Source organism: Galleria mellonella, unplaced genomic scaffold, assembly GCF_026898425.1.
Source record: "Galleria mellonella isolate WM207_F2 unplaced genomic scaffold, CSIRO_AGI_GalMel_v1 utg176, whole genome shotgun sequence".
NCBI lineage: Eukaryota > Metazoa > Arthropoda > Insecta > Lepidoptera > Pyralidae > Galleria > Galleria mellonella.
Window position 1 is genome coordinate 1,365,526 of NW_026442019.1, and position 16,153 is coordinate 1,381,678.

Consider the following 16,153-nt stretch of genomic DNA (forward strand, 5'->3'; position numbering starts at 1 on the left):
TATATATATATATATATATATATATATATATATATATATATATATATATATATATATATATATATATATATTTTTCACACACACCAAAGACAATCATCAGCGCCCTCTGGCCTACTCTACCGTAACTACTCTTTCGTTGTCTATGCCTAATGTTGCAATTATTAAAAATAATAATTGTGGAGACTGGAAACATAAAACAATTAAACTCAACAAACGCTCTATATAAACAACCTCTCTATAAGCAACATTCTTTATATTTCACTTTTTTCTTTATATATCACCAGAGGGAGACTTTGTACAAAAGTCGTTTGCTTGGGTACCTCTGTCCTATTCGTGTTTCAACCGTGAAGCAGTTGTGTTTGCATGGCTGTGTTTCGGTTTGAAGGGTGGGATATGGCGTGAATTTACTGGGTACAGAGAAATAACACCTGAGTCCTCAGGAATGGCAACGCATGGGGGGTATCATGGACGAAACAGTATACTCTGTTATGTCCATGGTACTGCTCATGTCTATAGGCGACGGTTACCACTTTTCATCAGGTGGGCCGTCAGCTTCTTTGCCATTCTAAGTTGTATAAAAAAAAAAAATATTTATTCTACTCAGCTTAGTTAATAAAAGAAATAAGTGAAAATATTTTCCAGACGGTAAGTATTTTTATACTCCTTTTTTCCCTGTAAGCAACTTTTCCCAATAAGATTTTTTTTTTTAATTGAAACTGGTTCAAATGAGTTGCTTATATAGAAAATTAACTGTACTTTACTCAACTAGATCTTGCAGAAGTTCAAATCATTGGTTCGTTTCAGCTATTATCCGTCCACTGTTGGACATAAGCCTCCCCCATAGACTGCCATAAAGAACGGTCCTGAGCCACCTGCATCCACTGACTCATTGCAATGCATTTCAAGTCGTCACTCCATCTAGTGGGGGGTTATTCTATACTGCGTTTACCCGTACTCGGTCTCCAATCAAGAACCTTTGTTCCCTATCGGTTGTTAGTTCTTCGAGCTATGTGATTAGCCCATTGCCACTTCAGCTTGCTTATCCTTCGGCCTATATCGGTGAGTTTGGTTCTTTTGCGGATATCCTCGTTTCGGATTCTATCACGCAAAGAGACTCCGAACTTACCCCTAATATAGCTGAGGGGGGGAAGGGATTGTTAGTAATGGGGAAGTTAGTCCCCATTGCTATCAATATACCCTATCAGATCGACCTCCGCGCGGTTCCCCCTGGAAACCATCGTGACTAATTTATCGTTGAATTCGTCACGATGAGCTAACTGACCTGCCTTTTCATCCTCACCATTCATCCCTCACTGGTGCCACGCCAGTGTATACCGATAGCGCAGGCGGGGCTACCATGCCATTTTCACCCATTAAAAAAATACCCTAATATAGCATAAATAATTGGTTATTTGATTACAATTATTTTGTTTAATTCCACTACCGTTAGTATGTATGTGACTGGCAACACTCGAAGATTGGGGGAAAGGGATTGTTAGTAATGGAGACTGAGAATCCCATTGCTAGCAATATACCTAACCAGGTCGACCTCCTCGCTGTTCCCCCTGGAAACTATCATGATTAATTCCTGATGAATTCATCATTATGGGCTTACTGGCCAGTTTTCATTCTCATCTATCACCCTTCACTGGTGCTCCGCCAGCTTATTCCGTAAGCGCAGGCGGGGTTACCATACCATTTTCACTCATCAAAAAAAAAAAAACATACGAAGATTGACCGCCACTATTACTACCAGAAGTTCCACAACATTCCATATTTTTAAAATGTTGTTTTAAATTTTTAAGTTTGTAAAATAAACCCATGGCTCACTTCACGTTTTGGGACACTGTAAGTGTGGTGAGTAATTTATAAATAAATAAATAAAGGTTATGTTTTTTTATGGATGATAATGGAATGGTAACTCCATTTACGCTAACAGTATACGCTGGCGGGGAACCAGTGAGGGATGATAGGTGAGGATGAAAACAGGTCAGTTGGCCCACTGTGACGAATTCCATAAGAATTGACGATGGTTTCCAGGTGGAACTGCGTGGAGGGCGACCTGATAAGGTATATATATTGCTAGCAATGGAGCTTTTAAATTCCATTAATATCCCGGGAAGATAGGTCAAGTTTTATTCGATGAAAGTTCCAAAAATTATGTATTGTTATTAAGTCCTTACATTCCTGAGCTGCTGAGTTCCTTGCGGGTTCTTCTCAGACAACAGTCTTTATCTTCTTTTTTTTATTAAAAAAAACTTGAAACCAGGATGGACGACCGTGCAAGAGCTTCTGTACGCTGTGCTAGGCCGCATCGCGGCGATGCTGGCCGGCGTGCTGGCGGTGCTCATCTTCGTACCGCTGATGGTCGTCACCACTATACAAATGAGGTCAGTAGCCCATTCACTAGTTCTACAATTTGAATAATATAACAGATGCCATTAATAGATACATATACTACAGCCGGCAGCACACCTGCAATGCCGTAGGTGTTGTGGGTGACCATGGGCGGCGGTAGTCACTTACCATCAGGTGAGCCGCATGCTCGTTTGCCCCCTGTGTTGTAAAAAAAAAAAATACATTACATATTGATTCACAGTAAGTGTATCTCGTCTCCATGACAGGAAAGTCCTGTGTTATGAACGTCAGGCTACAGTCATCATCTTCCTACCCTTATCCCAATTATTATTTGGGGTCGGCGTAATATGGTTTTATCCATTTCCAAAGGATTTAGCTTACAGTTTTACGACCGGCCGCCTGCCTGACGTCAACCCTCTTTGGGAGCGTCAGGCTACAGTATTTTATATAATTAAATTTCTTATATAAATTGTAAGATTGTTTTAATAAACAATAAATATAGAATTAAAAGTTAAACATATGAACAACTACATTAAATTGCATTAAATTAAAATAAAACAAATGGAAATAAAAAAAAAAATTCGTTAAAATCATTAAATTAATTTGGAATTTAATTAGAATTTAATTACATTGATGAAATTGAAATTGAATTAATTAATTATTGAAATTTTTACGTAAAACATTCCGTTCGGTATTTGCCAAAGATTTACGTATTAGTGAGGCTGTACCCAACTTATGTCATTCTTTAGATCAGCCTTTCTCAAAGTGGGCGATAACGCCCCCTTATGGGCGCTGCTGGCCTAAAGGGCGGCGGTGTAAGAGACTCAGAAAAAAAACGGGGCCGTTGTGTAGAGGCTTCGGGGATGATTTGTTGATCTTGAAGTTATAGTGATTTTCAAGTAATTGACAAAATGGGAGCGCTAAAATATAATTTATTCTCAAAGTGGGCAGTAGACAAAATAAGTTTGGGTACCCCTGCTTTAGATTGATATAACTTTTTTAATTTATAAACCAATTGAAGTTTATAAACCAATTGAAGTTAGATTAAGCCGTTTTTGAGATTAACCTGCACAAACGTACATACAAATATTTTAAACATCATTGTTTTGAGTTCTTAAAGTTCTTGCGTTCATAAAGCCCCCCCCTATAATAGTTTTTCTTACCTATATCTTTCATGTAATCATATGTATTCATTGATGATTTTTTACTAAAATACTTCTAATATTTAATTTAATGCTTTTTTTTTGTAAAATCATACATAATTTCAGATATTGTTTTTGAATAAACGACTAATGGCTGATCTTTAAATAATTGTCTAGTATCCACACTTGATACGACATGACGAACTTATGAACATTATAATAGAAGGTAAGATAGAAGGAAGGCGGGGGAGAGGGAGACCGAGATATAGTTACATCAGGCAGATCAAGGAACGAGTTGGTGTCGTGTCGTATCAAGAGGTGAGGAGACTCTCTGAAAATCTTAGTGAGTGGCAAGAGCTCCACCGACAAGAGCGCAGCTCTTAAATGGATAGATAGATAGATAGTATCCACAAGTTTCGCTTAGTTTAAAACTATATGGCGATATCAACTAATGTGGAGTGATAACGCGGCGCAGGTACCTGTCCTACCCGTGGCTGGTGGTCCCGCTGTACTGGATGCCGTACCTCGTCCCCGCTGTCATCGTATCGCATCTCTACGACAGGTGGAGGACCAGCAAGGTAAACATTGACTCATAGATATTTTCGAATCAAATACACTGTGGATTAGGTACCCAAGCTGTAGTTTCCCAAGAGACTACAGCATGGGGTTCTTCAAAAGGGGGGTAAAGAGGTTTCTTCAGGGTCGGCAACGCGCGCGTAATACCTCTGGTATTGCAGGTGTTCATAGGCTACGATAACCATTTACCATCAGGTTGGCCGTATTCTTGTTTGCCACCTCAGTGGTAAAAAAAGACTCTTGGCCTTGACTCCTTTCTGAGGTAGAACACGGTCTATCTGATCATCTTCTATAGGTAATAATTAGTCTGATTAGACTACGTAGAGAAATGTTTTATATATAACATTTAAGAAATTTTTATATAGAACTATATAATTTTGAGACATGTTTGTTTTACATCTTATGTATTATTTTAAGACACACCTCTAAATATATAAAAGTAAACCTTTAGCGTATGTTCTGAGATTGATCCGTGTCAATTGTATACCGCAGAGCGGCTTGAATCGCTCGATTCGAGCGCTGCAAGCGATGGCGGCGACGCGGCTGCTGCTGGGCGCGGTGCTAGTCGTACTGACGTGCGTGCCCAGCTTGACCACGGTGCGGTACGCGCTGTCCTTCCCGCTCATGTTCATGTCTTGCGCGGCGATCGTCTCGCTCACCGTCGTCAGATACTTCCGGATGAAAGGTGCGTTCATGTTTTTTCACCAGTGACACATGTTGGTGGTGCTCCGTTGCCTGTTTAATTGATATTTGTACTGGCACGTGCAGCGTGGCGCCACCTGGTGCTGGAGGTGGCCCTGTCGCTGCCGGGCACGATGTTCGCGTTCTCGCTGGTGCTGCGGGCGGACGCCATGGTGCTGCCGGTGATGGGTCGCTCGGGGCTGGACCGGCCCGACTACCTGATCGCCGCCGTCAACCTCGCGCTCGCCGCCCTCACGTGCTCTACTGTCGTTAGTACTCCGGCAATAGTTATTGATTAAATATCCAAATCTAGCGTTACATTATTCCCCACTTCTGGCTCACTTTTATTAATTAAATCCCCACCTCTGACTTATATTTATTCATTAAATAAATCCCCACATGTAAAGTACAATCATTAAATAATTCTCCACATGTAACATGCAATCATTAATTAATTCGCCACATGTAACATACAATCATTAACTAATTCGCCACATGTAACATACAATCATTAACTAATTCGAAACATGTAACATACAATCATTAACTAATTCGCCACTACTAGTTTACATTAATTAAATAATTCCCCACAGGTAACGTACAATCATTAAATAATTCTCCACCATAGATTTTAATTATATTTATATCGTCAGTCTGGAATCGAACTGCTGTTTTCCCGGCGGCGGCTGTGGATAACGGCCGGCTTCGTGTCGCTGGTGTGCCTGGTGCTCATGTTCATACCGTTCAGCCCGTACAGCGACGACGGACCCTCCACGCAGAGGCATTACTGGTTTGTGAGTATTACTACAAATTTCATACATTCAGAGTTGTGCATTGTCTACGGAAAGGCCTTCTCTCTTATGTGTGTTTATGAACCTTTAGTGCGAGTTTATGAATATAGATAGTGCGAGCGTATGAGAGGGAGACTTTGTACAAAAGTCGATTGCTTGGATACCTCTGTCCCATTCATGTTTCAACCGTAAAGCAGTTGTGTTTGCATGGCTGTGTTTCGGTTTGAAGGGTGGGATATAGCGTGAATTTACTGGGTACAGAGGAATAACACCTGAGTCCTCAGGAATGGCAACGCAATGTCCTCTACCCAAAGGTTGTCTGGAAGAGATTGCTTAGCGATAAAGCCGCCTTTTGTATCACTTCTCATTAATATTTACTGTATTTGTTATTTCTCTTTTTATTTGATGCAATAAAGTGTAAAATACATAAATAAGGAGAGATGGCAAACTAACCCCGCCAGATGCACAGTCGGCCGGGGTTCAGGGCCCCAGGGAGAGAAACCGGCGTACAATGCGGGCAGAATCTAAGAGCACTGCTTTCTGCATCTTTCCCGGGAGTGAACCGCTCCGGAATCCCAACCGTCTTAGATGTTTTTCCAGTCTAGTTGGGATAAAATCGACAAAACGATTGGAATGATTTCGGTGGACGCCACCCCCCACATTTCGGTCACCTCGTGAGCCAGGTCGAGATGTTTTCTCTTTTTCTCAGTTTCGGCTTTCACGAGGTTTTCGTCATGCGGTATGGTGATATCCACCAAAAACACCCTCGAAAGTTCCCTATCCATCATTACGATATCAAGTTTGTTCGCAAGAACTGTCCTGTCCGTGATGATGGATCGGTCCCAGTAGAGCCTGACGCTGTCGCTTTCGAGGACCGGCTGGGGCTCATACTTATAGTACGGCAACCTCTCATTCAATATTATTATAATAGCAGAATGTTTTCTCGCAGCACTCAGAGATAAAGTCGCACGATATAAACGGCGCGGTGACTGCGAGCACGACGGGCGTCCTGGTGACCAAGCACGACCCCTACAGCAGCGACCGCGTGCTGCCCGCGCTCCGCGACCACGGCATCTCCCTGCACTCCAGGACTGACTTCTCCGAAGACTGCCAGAGATACGTGTTCTGCAACCTGCCGCTGTACAGGGTCTCGTTCGGACAGTACTTGTAAGTGAATCTTTACTAACACAACAGTAAATCTACAGGGTACAGAGGAATAACACCTGAATCCTCAGGAATGGCAACGCATGGGGGGTATCATGGGCGAAACAGTATACTCTGTTATGTCCATGGTACTGCTCATGTCTATAGGCGACGGTTACCACTTTCCATCAGGTGGGCCGTCAGCTTGTTTGCCATTCTCAGTTGCATAAAATAAACGGTGAAAATGAAACAGAGACCTCACCTGCGCTATCGGTATACACCGTCAAGGAAACTCATTGTTTTATTAAGAAATTAATACATATTTTTTTGTCTATTATCAATATAATGATAGGAAAGATTAAATTTTTTGTATGTTTATTTGTAATGGATAAACTCAAAAACTACTCAACCGATTTTATAAAATTCTTTCACCTACAGAAAGCTACATTATCAGCGCGTAACATGGGCTATATTATTGAAATAAATTAGAGATCCGTACGAAAAACACAAATGTGAATCGATGTATCAAAAATTTATCTATTTAAGCTGATATAAAATACTAGTTTATCTTTATTCCATTATCATATATGCGCGCGAAACCGGGGCGGATCACTAGTATTTATATAAATTGTATTGTACACTATATTTTTGTCTATCTTATAGGATACTTTTAGATAGAATATCAAGATAAAACATACACCAGATTTTAAGTTGGATCTTCAGGAACATAACAGAGGAAAACTGCATCCAATTTGGTGGTGTACTTTTTGCACGAGGCCAGAACAAATATATATATATAAATAATAAAAATTTCAAAAAAATATTGTTATTATATCTATTCCTTCTATTAAGACCCCCCCCCCTCATCAATTTTTCATAAATATCTCTCATGTATAGTCTAGTTACAATTATGTTACTAATATCTACGGAAAAAAGTATTTAATGAATTGATTGACTGATAAAACAATTGGTTAATAAATCGATTGATTTATAAATCGATTGGTTAATAAGTCGATTGGTTGATAAATCAATTGATTGATGAATCGGTTGTCAGGAAGGACGCGCTGTTCCTGTACACGTCCGGGCCGGCGCCTTTCGACCCGGAGCCGGGCATCCGCGTGGTCGGCCGCGACTGCCTCGGCGAGACCTGCACGCTGCAACTCAACATGACCGGTCAGTCCACACACACAAATAAATAAATTATCATTATATTTATCTTCAAATAATGTAATGTCATCGATGGAGAAGAGAGGTTCATTTGAGTGGTAACCAGCGTTTTTTAACGACCAAACGTCTGCGCTATGTAATCGGACTGACAGGGCATCAGTGAGGGATGATAGGTGAGGATAAAGCAGGTCAGTTAGACCATCATGATGAATCTAATAATAAAAATGCATTGCAGGGAGTCGAGTGGATATATTGTTCATGGTGGCTACGGAACCGTTTTTTAGTTAGGCTTGGTGATGTTTTAAGATGGACGCTGTTGCTCATCCCTCGCCCTCCCTTGGTCGCTTCTTACACACCCAATGGTAATGGAGACTGAGAACGGATAATCGCGGCTGAAATGATGATGAACAATGAATGTCATCATCATCATCACATCAGCCGTTAACCGCCCACTGCTGGACATAGGCCTCTCTAATAAGAGGGTATATGCAGGGGGGTGGATTTTACCATTATGGTTTTCAGGGAGAACCGCGTGGAGGTTGACCTGATAGGGTGTATTGTTAGGAAGTGGTTTCCACGCTATTAATAAAATTGTAAATAAGCGGATTGGCAATTGTATAGTCTTCTAACGTGATCTTTCTTCGGGCTGTCCCATTCGTGTTTCAACCGTGAAGATGGCTGTGTTTTTTTTATACGTGAATTTACTTAGAATGGCAAACAATGCATGATCGGCCCACCTTGTTTGCCATTCAAAGTTGTATAAAAAAAATCCCCTGCTAATGAACCGTTGTCCCCACCGCAGCCGCCCCCCACAACATGGTGACGGTGTGGCCGCGGGCGGGGGCGCGGCTGGCGGCCTGGAGCCTCGCGCCGCGGCTGCAGGCGACAGGCGACGTGGCCGGCCGGCCCTACTACGTCATGGTGCATTCGGAGGCCACGTACAAGGGCAGCCTCGACACGCTCGCCTTCAATCTCACATTGGTCGTAAGTCATTTTTTTTTACAACACAGGGGGCAAACGAGCATGCGGCTCACCTGATGGTAAGTGACTACCGCCGCCCATGATCACCCACAACACCAGCGGCATTGCAGGTGTGCTGCCGGCCTTTTAAAAAGGAATATGGTCTTTTCTCGAAACTTATGATAATGATGTATGATATATATAAAGGTAAAGCTAACGGCCAGCCTGATGGGAAGCTGTAACTGTCGCCTATAGACATGAATAGCACCATTAATATTATAGTGTATAATAATAATAAACTCTTTATTGCTCACAGTACAGACGTATATAAAGAGTATTTATACAAAATGTACATATACAAAGGGCGGCCTTATCGCTAGAAGCAATCTCTTACTGGCAACCTGGCGTAAACAGTATACTCTATTATGTCCACGGTACTGCTCATGTCTATAGGTGACGGTTACCACTTTCCATCAGGTGGGCCGTCCGCTTGTTCGCCATTCTAAGTTATATATTTGCACCCCTATTTTTTTTAATGGGTGATAATGGAATGGTTACCCCACCTGCGCTATCAGCACACACCAGCGGGGCACCAGTGAAGGATGATAGGTGAGAATAAAAGCAGGTCAGTTAGCCTATCATGACGAATTGCACTAGAATTAACCACGATGGCTTCCAGGGGAAACGCGCGAAGGTCAACCTGATAGGATGCAGTAATGGAACAGTTAGACCTCATCACTAACAATCCCTTTTCCCCCCCGCCATTCTAGGTTGGATAAGAAAACCCATGCTTTCGCTTATTACACGAAGCCCCCCTCCAGTGAAAAGTGTTGTATTAATAGAGTTGTTTGATCCCACTATCCATTTTCTTTCCCTCATCTTGTTATGTTGTCGTCCGCCAGGTGCCGCTGTCGATGCAGAATGGACCGTTGGTGGACGTGTCGCACCACGCACACAAAATCCACCACCCTAAAGACTACACGACTCAGTTTGCAGAGTTACTGGACGCTATGCCCAAATACTTCAACTTCGCTAACTTCATGACGTTCAGAAATAATTATGTCTTTTAAATGGAACACTTGACATGAATGGGGATATAGTACATTACTGCAGCGGCCAGCAACTGAGGCATTGATGGACAAACGTTTAAATGTGGGCCGAGGCGACGCACACATACGTGAGTCCATCAATGTCTAGTTGTGGCCAAGGCTTGTATAGTACTTTTCTCAAACAATGCGCGGAAATCAAAAACAATTTTACTTTTTAAGTTCAATGACGAATAACGAACAATAATAATTTTTCACGCGCCATAATGTTCCTTTGTTGTTTTTTCCAATAAACAGCTCTCTATTTGCAAGCTAGTTCGAAATTTAAATAAAACCTTTTATTAGTTACCTCCTTGGTAGCCATATTTCGAAGTAAAAGGTAATTCCATTTTTAAATTACAGGACAGATATGAGTTTACATAGTAATTTATCTGGCCGCGAAACACGACAGATATGGATTTTCATACAACTTTTGCCGGCCGCTGCTCGCATGTATCTGGCCAGTACGGCAATATTGATTTATTTCGAAGAAGATTGTTAAAATAATGCTCACATTTCCAAGCGTGTTTGAGAAAAAGTATTTACCTTACTCGTTTCGACTACAGTATTCTCTTTTAATACCCACAAATGGGGTCATTTTGTAATATCAAAAATTATGTACTTCTATGGGATAGACCAGGGTCTTCCAACCTTTCTTTTGTTGATCCTCCCCGGATTTATAAATAATAATGGTTATTTAATTAGATTTTGTTAAATTATTTTGTTTATTTTGTTTAATTCCGCTACCATTAGTATGTGTGTGACTGTCAACACTCGAAGATTGACCACCACTATTACTACCAGAAGTTACACAACCTTCCATGTTAGCCATCAATCTCCAACCGCCATTTTGTTCACGCACGTTTTGCAATACGTGTTTTATTTCTAAACGAGGTATCTTCAGGCAAATTATTAAATCGCTGCTCAAAGGCAAGTATTAATGGTTCGGCACTTAAACTGCATCACAAATGTTTGAGTGTTGGCAGTCACACACATACTAACGGTAGCGGAATTAAACAAAATAATTGTAGTTCAACAACCAGTGAAATCGACTTCTGCAAAATAGGATCTAGTTCAATAAAATATATACCTAATATTTGCATACCCCCTCGAATTTTATCATTACAAAAAAAAAACATTATTTTATCGACTTTTATTTTAAATCTAAATTATTGTCTAGGTTTCACATAGTAAATTTGAATTCCTTGTCACTAGATGTCGTTGTACTGAACAGAACGCGATATAGTTTTCTTCCATTTCTTTCTTGTCTATTTTAATGCAAGATTTTTTTTCTGAGTTAACATCTGTGTTATATACAGTCCGTCTAAATATATACATATTTTATATACTGGTTTTCTTTGCTCTCACCGGACCGAGTTTTGTACAGTTATAAAAAACAAACCAAACGAACTCAGGCCATGTTTCACCAATACATACATATAACAGAGAAGTAAGCATTAGTTTTTCTTTCCAAATTATGCCCTATTTCGTATCTTTCTACGTTCCCCTGTTTGGGGAGTTCTAGGCTTGACTGATCAAATTAGATTTAATATTTTTTGATAAGACAGCATTTCTGGAAACACCGTTGCAGTTAGGCATGTAAAAAAAGGAGCGAAAGATTATAATTAAGAACATTTATATGCTATTTCTCATCCAAAATACTTCAAACTTTGAAGACGAAGGTCTTCAACCAGCGCGTGTTGCCAGTGATGACTTATGAAACCGAAACATGCTCCTACACGATTGCCCGTATGCAGAAGCTACAAGTAACTCAGCGCGCTATGAACAGAGCTATGCTCGAAGTCTGCGTGATAGAATCCGAAACGAGGATATCCGCAAAAGAACCAAACTCACCGATATAGCCCGAAGGATAAGCAAGCTGAAGTGGCAATGGGCTGGTCACATAGCTCGAAGAAACGACAACCGATGTGGAAGAAACGTTCTTGAGTGGCGACCCCGTACGGGCAAACGCAGTGTAGGACGACCCCCCACTAGTGGGAGGGACGACCTCAAATATGTATTACATTGCAGGGAGACAATTTATGGGAGAGATCTATGTCCAGCTGTGGACAGATAACGGCTGTAATTATAATGATGAGTTTTCATTAAAATTGAATAATTTGTAATGAGAATTTGAATTTACAATATGAACTGCTTACAGCATCATTACAATATGATATCTCTTATCGTGATAATATTAGTTGTGGGTGATCATGGGCGGCGGTAGTCACTTACCATCAGGTGAGCCGCATGCTCGTTTGGGCCGTGTTGTAAAAAAAATCTATAAAAGGGTAAATTTATATCAAGTTTATCAATATGAAGTCGTTCTCCTTGTATCAATGAGACTGTATAGTTAATATACAATAAATAAGGTGTTACCAAATTATCTGTATTCCCTTTAACCCATAAAAAGCCTGATTTATTAAATCAAATTAAAAAATATATAAGTGTCCCCGTTACTGTGTTTACTAATTGAGAGAAATAGTAAAAAAAAAAATCAAAACGATATTTTTATATATTTATTTTGAAAAAAATCATTTGGTAACATGTAAACAGCCAAATATTATAATAAAATCGATTGTAGGCGCTCAATGCGATCTATAACCCCGGATCAAATTTCAAACTTCAGGTATTTAAGGGTTAAAGGGATATAGTATTACGCATATACGTTACCATAATGATAGGATTTCGTGTCTCAAATGTCATAAAATTTTTCATACAAAAAAAAAATATCTTTAATAAATGTAAATTTTTCACTCCATGTATAAAAAGTGCTTTTTAAAAAACGTTACGCTCAAACTGACGGAGTGAGCGCGACCTAAAAAGTGTGATAGAGAAAAGTATAGTTTATTTCATACTACTTAGACATGAAATCCCTTTTTTGCGTATATGTATATATATATATATATATATATATATATATATATATATATATATATATATATATATATATATATATATATATATATGTATTTATAATTCTGATCATATTATTTTTATTTTTGTATAATAAGTTTTAACATTTGCACGCGTACAGTGTGCCAGAATAAGTTTGTACAAATTTTCTTCGTCTCCATACAAATGCTTCGAGAAAACCGGCTCAACTTTTTCATACACAATTTTGCGTGATAAATAGTCATGAGTGACTCCTTTATAACTTGTATATTTATTTTGTTTTATAATTTTTGCATCTTTTTAATGCATTAAAATTCATTTTATTTATTAAATAATTATATATAGATACGTCAAGATACATTATGTGCATAAGTTTTTGTCCGCTAATTTGACAATTAGCGGACAAAAAGTTGATCCGTTTTTGAGGCTCGATGCTCTATTTATATAATTTAAAGTTTCCTAATGTAAAAATGTACCTACAAAAATATTCTACATATAAAATGTACCTTACATTAACAAATAAATCAATTCTAATTAAGTTAATTAGATTACATATAATTCCATTTATATTTACATATAGTTATTTAATTTAAATTATGAATTAGCCGTAATCCGGCATATGAAACGGAGCGGCTTTAAAAAAATTTGTATATTCTGTGATGTTAAAAGTTAATGTGGGCAATTTTGCGTAATGTTTAACAACATTAAGCATTTGATTTCAGATTTATGTAACGACAAATTATAACGCGTTGCAAAACGACCACAGTGCCATCTATTATAATTTTTATTTACATGTACATTCCTGAGATGAATATATTTGTACGAGAGCTTGTTTTGTCGACTTTAAATAAATTATTGTTAGTAAGTCCAGGTACCAATATACCTAGGTCATGTAGCTGCATTACTAATGCATTCTTTTTTTTAATTAATTTATTTTTTTGTTGTAAATTTATCTTCTATATTTAATAAATAAATAAATGTATATTAAACTAAACCTGTCATTTAAGTATATAACAAAATTATACATAATTTGAATTGTGACCAATGCCGTACATAGCCCTAGCTAGATTAGAACGAGATTGTTTTTAGCGCCCTTTGGTCGACGATTTCGCTTCACGTTAATTCTATTACGTTTTTATGTTAAATAAATAATTCCTAAATTTTCTTAAATCAATTTTTATCAACACTTATTAAATTTAAATGAAGTAGTTTATAAATAGAGGTATTTTTTCTCGTATTTAACTTTTTGGCGCCCCTCGCCATCTGGCGGCTAGAGCGACCGCTCCTTCCGCCCAACCCCAGGGTCGGTATTGTTGACTTGTTTATTATTAATCAGACAGTGGGCTCGATTCTGTGGCACGTATTTCTTTTAACGTATCTTTAAAATAAAAATTTCAATTTAATATTACATCGAAATCTTTATTCTATGGACCAGTATGAATGTAATTTTATATAAAGTTAAAATAAGTTTAGAATGGTCTATAAAACAATAGTTTTACGAAATTATCGAATTAAAATATTGTAAATAGACGCAAGTTTAGAAAGATGGTACTTCACTGGTTAGTATTAGCACAGATAATTTAATACTGTGGCAATAGCAACTATACGTGTCTACAAATTATTAGTCTATTTATAGTTCCAAATATTTTTACACAATACTCGACTAAGGCAGTCCGTATTAAGCTTCAAGTGAAACAGTATTAACTCGTGTACCTTTTCAATCGTTTATTGCTGACTGTAGGCTTTCCTAAAACTGTCATATCGGACAATCCTGAGCTATCTATGTCTATTATTTGCAAACAATTTTTTTTAAGCAAGATTAGAATAAAAAAAATCCGAATCATGGATGCAGGCATTTTTTCTTTTCTTCAATGACAATCAGTCTTTATTTTTACAACCATACCTGCCGGTGTCAAGAATTTTCATTTTAGTTTGGTCCTTCAAATAATTGCCATATTTAACGTTTCCCGCCTTTTTCGATCACCGTGTTGTACATTCAACGAAAATCTTTTTAACCAATGTCAAACACAATTACGGCAGTATTGCGATGTTATCTAGTATAACATGACATAAAATTCAATGACACTCTCTCCTTTACTCCCAACAGCTTGTCACCATACAGACATTTATTTCATCAGATTGACAAAAAAGAATAAAAAGAGATGGCATGATTGAAACAATAAGATAAAATGGCTTCCTATTTCATTTGCACTAAAACTATATTGCGTTAAAGTATAGATTCGCAAATTTACCGCCAATTTTTTTTTTTAATATTGTACATCTTTACAGTGTAATATACAGGTGACGTCGCTGTTTTGTAGGAATTCGATGTCATTGGTTATTTTTTAATAATAAATTTAAGATTAAATTCAGTCATTGTACATTGTGAATATGGTTGTTTTATTAGATATATTGTATTTAAATGTTTGTCTTTGTGAATGTAACAAGCCAGTATATTTTTAGGTCTCTTTAAAAAAAGATTTTTATATAATATTGAAAATTCATTAATTGCAAATGTAAAAGTCAAATTGCCCGCTTTAATTTTTTTAATTGCATCACACAGCAATATATTTGACATATGATTTTGATTAAATATTTCATTGTTTTTTAATATTATTAATTTAATGTTTTTTATTTTTCCATGACTTTATACTGTTAATACGAATTTATTTAGATGTATGTACTTACGTGTATAAGGACAAAGGACCAGTGAAATAAAATACGTAATGAAATATATTTTAATGTTTTATTTGATCAGTCTTTCGATTCATTAATATGCGTAAGATATAAAAATTATATATCTTACGCACGCTTGTTAATATCACACAAAATAATTCATTGTATTATCTGTGATTGTATACCATTTTCATATGTAAAAAAACAAGGCATACACATTGAGAGAAAGCAACATAAAATTTTATTTAAAAATGTCCATTCTTAATTCGTCCCTGAACTATACAACCACAGATAATGGTGGCGCGTCAAATAATTTAACTTATAAATATAAAATTACATATTTACAGGGTCAAAATGACATAATTCAGGCACAATTTTTCATATCAATTTATTGGAGATCTCCTTTGAAATACAAAACAGAACATATATTGTTATCTAAGTCTAGATACACCCAAAACTTAGACATAATAATAATAGACGACGCAAGTGTCTAATCTGGTCTAATTGACAACTGAACTGGAGATGCCTATTTCTTTCTATTTAAAGTTTCAAACAGCTCCAAATGTATAAGATTGAACCTCTTGTTAAAATCTGAATAACATATTATTCTTTCTACACTTCACAACGGTTATGGGCCCAGCTCGATAACCTCAATATATATATATATAAAAAAAAAGTG

At 37.7% G+C, this 16,153-nt stretch overlaps 1 protein-coding gene across 4 annotated transcripts in view; it reads left to right on the forward strand.

Moving 5' to 3' along the window:
• LOC113514893 (endoplasmic reticulum metallopeptidase 1-like) overlaps positions 1-12,242 on the forward strand; it is a 33,662-nt gene extending 21,420 nt beyond the window's left edge. For all 4 annotated transcript variants that reach the window (XM_052893471.1, XM_052893473.1, XM_052893474.1 and 1 more), the window contains 9 exons: positions 2,270-2,390; positions 3,976-4,078; positions 4,569-4,761; positions 4,845-5,026; positions 5,411-5,551; positions 6,498-6,715; positions 7,746-7,864; positions 8,661-8,842; positions 9,721-12,242. In XM_052893471.1, coding sequence (XP_052749431.1) covers positions 2,270-2,390; positions 3,976-4,078; positions 4,569-4,761; positions 4,845-5,026; positions 5,411-5,551; positions 6,498-6,715; positions 7,746-7,864; positions 8,661-8,842; positions 9,721-9,888 — 1,427 coding nt within the window. In that variant the 3' untranslated portion in view covers positions 9,889-12,242. The remainder of the gene's footprint in view (positions 1-2,269; positions 2,391-3,975; positions 4,079-4,568; positions 4,762-4,844; positions 5,027-5,410; positions 5,552-6,497; positions 6,716-7,745; positions 7,865-8,660; positions 8,843-9,720) is intronic.
• The last annotated feature ends 3,911 nt before the right edge of the window (positions 12,243-16,153 follow it).